General features: G+C 37.0%; 1 protein-coding gene across 8 annotated transcripts in view; it reads left to right on the forward strand.

The window, feature by feature from the left end:
• The window catches only part of MTA3 (metastasis associated 1 family member 3), a 160,043-nt gene that overhangs the window by 8,810 nt on the left and 140,649 nt on the right, over positions 1 to 10,584 (forward strand). For all 8 annotated transcript variants that reach the window (XR_005832830.1, XM_040623148.1, XM_040623149.1 and 5 more), the window contains one exon: positions 1,941 to 2,034. Coding sequence is in view for 7 of the 8 variants with exons in the window: in XM_040623148.1 (XP_040479082.1) it covers positions 1,941 to 2,034 (94 nt within the window). In the remaining variant the exon portion in view is untranslated. The remainder of the gene's footprint in view (positions 1 to 1,940; positions 2,035 to 10,584) is intronic.

Genomic DNA, 10,584 nt, shown 5'->3' on the forward strand with positions numbered 1-10,584 from the left:
GCTCTACCAACTGAGCCAGCCAGGAGCTCCTAACCTGGGTCTTTAGAGCAGTGCTTGGCAAACATATTTGTGGTGTAAGATTTTTTTCTTTTAAGATTTTATTTATTTATTTATTTGACAGAGAGAGACAGCCAGTGAGAGAGGGAACACAAGCAGGGGGAGTGGGAGAGGAAGAAGCAGGCTCCCAGTGGAGGAGCCCGATGCGGGGCTCGATCCCAGAACATAGGGATCATGCCCTGAGCCGAAGGCAGATGCTTAACGACTGAGCCACCCAGGCACCCCTATGGTGTAAGATTTTTAAGAAGGTTCACTAACTCAGACTGCTTTTATAAAATTAAAAAAAAAAAAATAGTAGAAAAATGAAGTTTAAAATAGGCTTATAAAAACACAAGCCTTCATTTTTCATTATTAGGTTCATAGATTAAAATTAACTACCAAATGCTCTAAGACACACACGCAATTGCTGTTCTCATTTCATCACACGGCAGGAGTTATAGACTGGGCCTTAGACCACAGTTTGAGTAGTTTAACTTTAGAGGCATACTTGAAAGGGTGCGTGTGTGTATTTGTAGAGGGAAAGAGGAATACTATAGTTATAAAATACCTAATAGCCGAGTGTGTGCATCGTTCAGAAGAGACTGTTTTATTTTGAACTATGCCCCTCCACCTCAAGCAGGTTTAAAATAAGAATTTAATTAGTTTTGTAGAGTATTCCTAGTGGAGGAACTCACTAGAGAGGCAGAAAAAAATACCCCTTTAAATGCTTGCTTTGGATTTTGAACATGCTTTTGTCTTAAAACTGGTAAAGAGCTTGTAAATTGTAGTCATTGATAGATTTTATTTACAAGAAATATTGGCCTGTTCATTTCTTAGATTGCCGGATCGTTACTTCTGGAGGATGTATTTGATCACAATATTGTGACATGCAGAAGCACTTTGGTTAGGATTTAATATGATTTCAATTCAAAGGGGCAATATTTCTCCACAACTATTTTTCGCTCTAAAATACTGGCGCTGAACTTCATAAAATCGACACATTTACTGCAGCATATATATATATACATATATATATGTATATATATATTCTTATTTCTTGATGTCTGAATATATCTGTAAGCACAGAGAAATTCTGAAAATTTGTTGTCAAATTTTTTTGAAATTGGAAATCACAGTAGGATTTTACTGTCATCTATGTGTTTTTACAAGGAACTTTGTAATGAATGATTGACCTTGAAAGTTCTCAGAATTCATAAGGAATAGGAGAGTAGGAGCCTGGGCCCCCAGCTGCAGTAAATTACAACCTAAATGAATATTGGTTATATTCTAGAGTGTAGTCAAAAATAAATAAGAGCTTCAGTGTTCATAACTCAAAGTTTCTAATACTTTCATATGTGAAGGTAAACTAAGTACTACCGAGAACATTGACTATTATGGATTCATAGATTACCTGGGGTGGAGAATGCTTTTCGAAGTTGTCTGCTCCACTCTGGGTAATGGCTGCCCACACGCACAGAGCTTCACCGTCAGTCAAACGTGGAGGTATATGGGAGAGGGCTGCATAATTTTACTCTTAGCCTACGCTTCTGGGAGTGGGTTTGGAGGATATGTTAAATAAGTTACGTTGTGGCTTTTAAAATTTGGGGGATTAGTTTCTCAAGGCCAATCAGATTTCACTCTCTGGCTCATTAAAGCGATCTGATCACTTTAGTTTAATTGATGCCAGTAAGTTATTGTATGTTTGACATTTCAGTTTCACTTGGAACCTTTGCAAATGCTGCTTATCCTCGTTTGAATTTTTTAGCTCTACGATTATCCCGCAGTTGCGGTTGGCACAGTATAAATGAGAGTGTTCTTATAATTGTATTGTATTTAGTTTTGTTTTATAAACTATTTGAGTCTACTATTCAGTACAGATAACCTCTATTTTTCTTATTTCTTAGACTGCAACTGGCAACGTGGAAGCAAAAGTAGTGTGCTTTTATAGACGACGAGATATTTCCAACACGCTTATAATGCTTGCAGACAAGCATGCTAGTAAGTTGTCTTTTTTTTTTTTTAATTAAAAAATGTTTTAAGGTTTTTGTTTTCCATGATAGGAGGAAAAATGCCTTTTGTTACCTGTAGCTTTTTGCTTTCCCATTTGTCTTCCTCTTAGTTTAGATGAGAGTAATTTCTTGGGTGGTGTTCGGTTTTAGTATATATTTTCTTAGGTTGCGTCACATGTGTATTAGTCAATACATTGAACTAGAACTCTTTGCAAGTAGGCTTCTGCAGACAATCAGGGTAGTGTTTTGCCATCTGCAATTTTCAGGGGTAGTTTTGAAAGGATTTAAATATGAGAACATTTATACTTTATTGGTATTTTGGAGGACATTTTTTTCCCCTCTAAAGCAACTGGGCAATATTTACATTTTCAAAAATTCTGATTATTTATTATATGTATATAGAATTAGGTATGTGTGAAAAAAGGGTTTTCAGGAAAAGAAGTGCAAAGTGATATTAAGATACGGTGAACTCCTGCAGAGATAGCAACTCTGAGCCCTTCTTTGTAGATTAACCTTTATTGTATGTTTTTACCCCCTATCAACAGCTTTGACATATTTTAGCCCCTTCTGTTATTTTTTTATTTTAAAATTTTAAAAATTTATTTTTCATTTTATTTATCTTTTAAAAGATTTTATTTTTAAGAAACCTTTACACCCAACATGGGGCTTGAACTCACAATCCTGAGATCAAGAGTCACATGCTCTACTGATTGAGTGATTTAAATTTAAAGATTTAAATTTTAAGAAAAGAAACATATGGAATATAAGTACTTTATTTTGAAGCCATTTTCATTTCCATGATGAATCAAACTACCTCACTATGACTTACACAATGAAGCCATTTTCATCCTACAAAATATATGAGACTAGGACCACATGTATGTGTGTTTTTCAGTTTGACACTGAACTATTATGCTCTGGTCTTGGAGACCCTGAAGCTTTTGAAGTGTTTTGGTAAGGGAGGCTATTGTGTGCACGGGTTTGTTCTGTGTCTGTTTGATAATCATTTCCCCACTGGGTCACTGGTTTGATCAGGCGGACTGGTTGTTGCATAAGTTAAATTCCTACTATATTTTCTGCTGTAGTTCATAGTGTGTTGTTGTTTTTTTTAAAGATTTTATTTCTATTTTTTTGTATAGAAAGACTGATATGAGTTCTATAATATTTACAAATTATATATTGACAGATTTAGGGCATTCGTATTTGTCCCTCCTCTGTGAGGCCAAAATACTACTTTTTATTGTATTTATTTATTTTTTTAATAATAATATTTTTTTATTATATTATGTTAGTCACCATACAGTACATCCCTGAAAATACTACTTTTTAAAATGACATACTAATCAGTTATTTTAGCTGTAGCTAAAATCTATGAATTCAGTGTGTTATTAGAGTGGCTCTGCAAAATTATTTGGATTTTATTTACCATTTATAACGTAAGCATAAGAAAGATGAAATGTCTCGTTAATATTCATATACTTCTGGCTTTAATTTAGCTTCTAACGTAGCTTCTAAAGTTGCTGCAGCAAAGGTAGTGTGGTATAAAGATTGTTACGGGGTCGGCTGACTTCCTGGAGGGTCTCAGCATGGCTGCATTTTGGTGCTATTTTAGGCTTGTAAATGTAGAAAATCAGAAGTGATTAGGCTCTTGGCAATGACTCTTAGGAACCAAATTTAAGAGATTTAAAGGAGTCAATCAAATTATATAATGGCGATCATGTAGTTTAGAGTAAGACCCGGGTTCAGATCCTGCTTTGCTAGTTGCTGCTTGTCTTGGGAAAATTTCTTAATTTCTTACACATTTCCGTTTTCCTCATGTGTAAAATAAGACTGAAAAAAGATCACCTCATTTTGTATTACGTGTATTTTACCACAGTTAGAAACAATTAAGGGAAAAAATTATGCCAGCATTGATGTGACGATTAAATGACCTAAGGTCATAAATAGGTGCTTAATAAATGTCAGTTGGTTTTCTACCTCCTCAGCAATTTGTAGATCACTTCTTTGGGTGGGTTACTTCTACTACATTTGCCAGGTTCTTCCATCATTTATTGAGTTTACTCTCGAAGGTGGCGTCAGAAGTATCTTACTGTATTGCTGTTTGGTATTGGCTAAAATTTCAGGTGGGGAGAATAAAATTGTCTGGATAGTTCTTGCTATATGAAGAGGTTTTAAGGGAGGATTATTGGAGAGAGAGTCATACATTGGAAAGATTTCAAAACTGGACTCCTGGGTGTGGTTGCCACTTTGAGCCTCAGTTTCTCCATTTAAAAACCTTTCCATTATGGACTCCTTTAAAACTTTTTATTACAGAGAATTTCAAACATTCAAAAGTACAGAGAATGGTATAATCCACCTGATGTTTCCATTCCTTTGCTTTAACAGTTATCAATAAACGACCAATTAATTCATCTGTGCCCCTCCTCCATCCCCTTATTTTGAAGCTCATCAGAGAAATCTTACCATTTCATCTATAAGTATTACAGTATGTATTTCTAAAAGATACGGCCTCATTCAAACTTATAGAAAGGGCCAAGAATATAGAGGGAACTCCCGTATACCCTTAACCCACATTCAGCAATTAACATTCTGTCCTATTGACTATCATTCTTTTTATATGTATAAACTCATTCATTTGAGAGTAAGTTGGAGACATGGGTTGTGTTTTTCTAAATGAAAGGAAATTGTTTTACATAATCACAGTAGAGTAAACAAGTCACGAAACCTAATATTCACACAAAACCATTATTCATGATCCTTAATCAAATTTCATGCACCAATGGTGTTCTTTATAGCTATATATATATTTTTTAGTTTAGAATAAAATCCAGACTCATTGTATTTTATTGTCCCTTCTCGTTGTTATGGAACCAGTTCCTCAGTCTTTCTCTGAGTTTTCTGACCTTAACATTTTTGAAGAAAACAAGCCAGTTATTTTGTAGAATATGGCTCAATTTGTGTTCCTCTGATGTCTCCTCATGATTAGATTCAGGTTATGTTATTTTTTCTTATTTTGCAGGTTATGTTTTTTTTTTAGTAGGGGTGCCACAGAAGTTGTATTGTGTCCCTCTCAGTGTACTGTATTAAGAGGCACATAATTGGTTTTGTCCTAATATCGATTATGTTAGGTTTGATGACTTGATCAAGGTGGTGTCCCTTTCTATTTAGGAAATTATTTTGGGGGAGATACTTCGCAACTACATGAATAGTTTGTTCTGGGTCAATCTTTAACCTACTCATTTTAGCATTCTTTGATCATTTAGGATTCTGTAAACAGTGTTATCAAATATCTACTTAGTTTTCATGTTTTTTCTTTCATAAATTTTTTCTTTTTTTAGTTTATTTTTTACATTTAAAAAAAATATTTATTTGACAGAGAGGGAGAGGGCATGCACACACAAGGAGGGGGAGCAGCAGAAGGAGAGACAGAAGCAGGCTCTCTGCTGAGCAGGCAGCCCGATGCAGGGCTTCATCCCAGCACCCTGGGACCATGACCTGAGCCGAAGGCAGGCACTTATCTGATTGAGCCACCCAGGCGCCCCTATAGTTTGTTTAAATCAAGATCCAAATGAGGTTAACAGATTATGATTGGTTGATAGTACTCTTAAGTCTCTTTTTTCCTTGACCATCCATTTTTTAAATTGATATATCATCCACATAGCATAAAATCTGTTCTTTTAAAGTGCACAATTGAGTGGTTTTTAGTATACGTACAAAGTTGTATGAGTATTACCACTATCTTAATTTCAAAATGTTATCACCACCCCAAAAGGAGACCAGTTACTTCTCATTCCCCCTTCTTCTCAGCCTCTGAAAGCGTCCAGTATGCTTTCTGTCTCTATAGATTGGCCTCTTCTGGACTTCACACCAAGGAATCATATAATGTGTGCGTGTGGGCTTTTTTGTTTTTTTAAGTAAGTTCTTTGCCCTACCTGGGGCTTGAACTCAGGAGATCAAGAGTCGCATGCTCTACCAACTGAACCAGCCAGATGCCCCTAATAATAATAATAATTTGTGTCTGGATTTTTAAATTTAGCATAGTGTTTTCCAGTTTTTTTCCATGTTATTGCCTGAATCCCTTCATTAGTTTTTATAGCTGAATGATATTCGGCTGGATGTATATACATTTTGTTTATTCTTCAATTGACGGACAATTAGGGTTGTTCCGCTTTCTAGTTATTTTGAATACCTAGCTATTGTGAGCATTCATGTACAGATTTTTGTGTGGATATTGATTCATATTCTCTCTCTCCATCCCTCAGTATCTTGTTGAAGATAACTGGTTGTTTATCCTGTAGTTTCCTTTGGTCTGGAGTTGTTTATCTAAGTTGTGTCCTTTACCATGTTTTTTTTGTAGATGGACACTTAGGTTCAGGTTCTAGAGGATCTAAAGCCACATGGTTTTTGTGGGGGAGAGGTGAGGTCGTGGGTGCAAGAGGTAGTATTGTGCCCTTCTCCCATGAGGTCCATACGTATTGTTGCCTGTCTCTCTCTTTTTTTTTTTCTTAACATTTTACTTTGAAATAATTTTTAGATTTACAGAAAAATTATTAAAAACATTACCAAAAAACCCCATTTGCTCTTCATCCAGAAGACTCACATTTTACTCTGTTTGCTCTATTATATTTACTCTATTTGCTCTGTTGTGTATTTATTACTGTTTTGAGCCATTTGAAAGTAAGTTCAAGACGTATTTCCCCTAATTCCTAAAGATTCTTCAGTGTATATCTTTTTTTTTTAAAAAGGAGACTTTCTTACCTAACCAAGGATGATGGTACCCTGATCTATAGATTTATTTAAATTTTGCAAAATTTCCTACTTTAATGCCTTTAATAGCAAAGAATAAAAACAATTTTTTTTTAAGATTTTATTTTTTAGTAATCTCTACACCCAGTGTGGGGCTTGAACTTAGAACCCTGAGATCAAGAGTCACATGCTCTACTGACCTAGCCAGCCAGATGCTCCTAGAAACAGAATTTTTAAGCTATCTTTTTGTAACGTTATCATTGTTGATTGATGATTGCCTTGATTAATTCATTAAAGTTGTGAAAATTATGCTTTTTGTTCTGTCATCCCCTCATTTACTGGGTAGACTATTTCTGTGAAGCAGATATTCCCTATGTCAGCCATCAGGTTAATCTTCATGTTCAGGAAGGTTAAATTAAAGGCTTGGATGTGCTTTTTCTTTTTTTTAGTTATTACCAGTTTTAAAAATACTGAGATGGTTCCTGGCATCCTCCAAAGATCACCAGTTTCAGGGGTGCCTCGGTGGCTCAGTTGTTAAGCGTCTGCCTTTGGCTCAGGTCATGATTCCAGGGTTTGAGCCCCACACTGGAGCGGGGAGCCTGCTTCTCCCTCTCCCTCTTCCTGCTGCTCTCCCTACTTGTGCTCGCTGTCAAATAAATAAATAAAATCTTAAAAAAAAAAAACACGAAAAACAATCACCAGTTTCATCATGAGGTCAAGGATTTGGACATATTTCATATTTATTATCAATTATTATTCTTTTTTTAAAGATTTTATTTATTTATTAGAGAGAGAGAGAGAGCACGCGTGTGTAAGAGAGACCACAAGCAGGGTGAGGGGCAGAAGGAAAGGGAGAAGCAGACTCCTCACCGAGCAGGGAGCCCCTCCCAGGATTATGACCTGAGCTGAAGGTGGGCGCTTAACGGACTGAGCCACCCAGGCGCCCTTCAGTTATTATCCTTACTGATGATACTCAAAAGTTGTCCTACGTTCAGCCAGAGGGCTTGTTTAGGTTTGTTCTTGAGTCATTTTGAAATGATCTTAAGATATTGTCTTACTTGCTTTTCTGATACAAGATGTTCCAGGCTCATCTTTTGCACTTCTTGCCTCACACCTCATCTCTGTGGAGTCCTGGCTCGTTTTACTGGGAAATGGTCTTGGAGACCATAGTCATCTGACCACAGGGGAGAGACTTTCTTTTGAGACAGAGCAGTGCAATACCTGGATTGCCATGTACTTTTAACAGATTGGATATGTCATGGTTTTATATATATATTTATTTATATATAAAATATATATTTTTAAAGATTTTATTTATTTATTTGAGAGGGAGCATGAGTAGGGGGGTGGGGCAGAGGGAGAGGGAGAAGCAGACTCCTTGCTGAGCAGGGAGCCTAACCTGGGGCTCGATCCCAAGACCCCGAGATCATGACCTGAGCCAAAGGCAGATGCTTAACTGAGTGAGCCACCCCGGCACCCCTATCTCTATCTCTATCTCTATCTCTATCTCTATCTCTATCTCTATCTCTATATATCTCTATCTCTATCTCTATATCTTTGTTTTTGTTTTTGTTTTTTTTTAAAGATTTTTTCATTTATTTGAGAGAGTGGGAGAGTGGGGGGGGGGTAGAGGGAGAAGCAGGCTCCCTGCTGAGCAGGACCCTGGGATGATGACCTGAGCAGAAGGCAGACACTTAACTGACTGAGCCACCCAGGCACCTCTCGTTATATAATTTTAAAAATTAAAAGAAATCTGACTTTAGTGAGGTAATTTCACAAAAAGCCAGAGTCCATACTTTGTTTTTAAAAGCAATCTTGATTCTCTTAATCTATTAGAAATGGAATTTTGGGTTTAAGAAAAGATGCCCGTTCCAAATGGACATGGTTCTCAGGAGTGATGGAGTTTTGAGAAATAAATTTCATCACTGCTCTTTATGGCCTGCTTCACATGTTTTAGATGCTTTTTGACATATTGTATACTTTTATATTGTGATTCCTAAAATTTAAAGCTTTATTATTTATTTATTTTTAAAAAGATTTTTAAAAAAAGATTTATTGATTTATTTGAGAGAGAGAGAGAGAGAATGCACACAGAGTGAGAGGGAGAGGGAGAAGCAGGCTCCTGCTGAGCAGGGAGCTGGATGCAGGACCCTGGGATCATGACCTGAGCAGAAGGCAGACACTTAACTGACTGAGCCACCCAGGCGCCCCAAGATCTTGTTTTTAAGGGTCAGTTAAGCACCTAACTCTTGATTTCAGCTCAGGTCATGATCTCAGGGTTGTATGACGGAGCCCTATGTGGGGCTCCGTGCTCAGCATGGAGCCTGCTTAAGGTTCCCTCTCTCCCTCTCCCCTTCCCTCCCCACTAGCACACTCTCTTTCTCTCTCTCTCTATCGCTCTCTCAAAAAAAAAGAAAAAGAAAAAGATTTTATTTTTGTATAGTCTCTATACCCAACAGGGGGCTCAAACTCACAACCCCGAGATCAAGAGTCACATGCTTTTCGGACTGAGCCGGCCAGGTGCCCCCCCTTTTTCCTTTTTTAAGATTTTATTTTAAAGTAAAAAATGTAAAGCTTTAGCAAATTAAGTTTTGTGTCACCTTCTGCTGTATATAACCTGTCAGGCACAAAGTAAAGTGTTCACTTAACAGCTCTTTTCTTTCCTTAGAATTTTCTTCCCAGCTTTTCAGTTGTTGTGTCACTCATTGGGGGCTGAAGTTGGGATGTAGGGAAAATGAGATGAATGAGAAGTTATTTTCTGACGAATGTTCATTCTGTTTGCCCCTGTGTTTCCACTACAACACGCACACACTTGGAGCTTTGTTGAAGAGGAAAGAAGATAGGAAGATTTATTTATTCCTACTCAGAATTATAAAACCAGAATTAACTCTTGGAGAGAATTGGGGAGAGACTGATCCTGCCTTCCTTAAGTCCTGTTGTTCATATTGTTTACCAAGTTATTGATGATTCTGGCATTTTTGTGTTATTATTTTGAGTAGAATCAGAAAGTAGTGTTGGCATCCTTCTTTTTCAAAATTAGTTAATTAACTAATTAATTATTTTTTTAGTAATCTCTATACCCAGTGTGGGGCTTGAACTCACAACCCTGACACCAAGAGTCACATGCTCTTCTGACAGAGCCAGCCAGGCATCCTTGATCTTAAAATTTTAAATAAGACATTTCAGGATGTGGTGATATTATGAATCAATAAGGTTATGATTTGTTACAGGTAAAAGGTAAAGTGACTTCTATACCCAGTTCTTATCACATCCTGGTCTGAGTCATGTTCTTGTAAAATGTCTTGGTGTCAAAGGGCATATTGGGAACTTTATTTTTTTAAGATTCAGGTAGTACATGATTTATAATTATTAAAAAGATTTGGAATGTTTGTTGTACTTTATAGGATTTTTGGACTTAAATGGGATTTTATAAAATAATTGGCACCTTTATTTAATTATTTATTTTAAAGATTTTATTTATTTGAGGGAGACAGAGAGCAGGGGTGAGGAGGGGTGGAGGGAGAGGAAGAAGGAGCAGCAGACTCCCCGCTGAGCAGGGAGCCCGGCTTGGGGCTCTATTCTAGGACTCTGAGATTATGACCTGAGCCAAAGGCAGGGGCTTAAGCAACTGAGCCATCCAGGTACCCCTTTTATTTATTTATTTTTAAAGATTGATTTATTTACTTTGGAGAGAGAGTGTGGCGGGGATGGGCAGAGGGAGAGGGAGAGAGGATCTGGAGCAGATGCCCCCGTGAACACGGAGCCCGATGTGGGGCTCCATCCCACGGCTCAA

Source organism: Ursus maritimus, unplaced genomic scaffold, assembly GCF_017311325.1.
Source record: "Ursus maritimus isolate PB19 unplaced genomic scaffold, ASM1731132v1 scaffold_6, whole genome shotgun sequence".
NCBI lineage: Eukaryota > Metazoa > Chordata > Mammalia > Carnivora > Ursidae > Ursus > Ursus maritimus.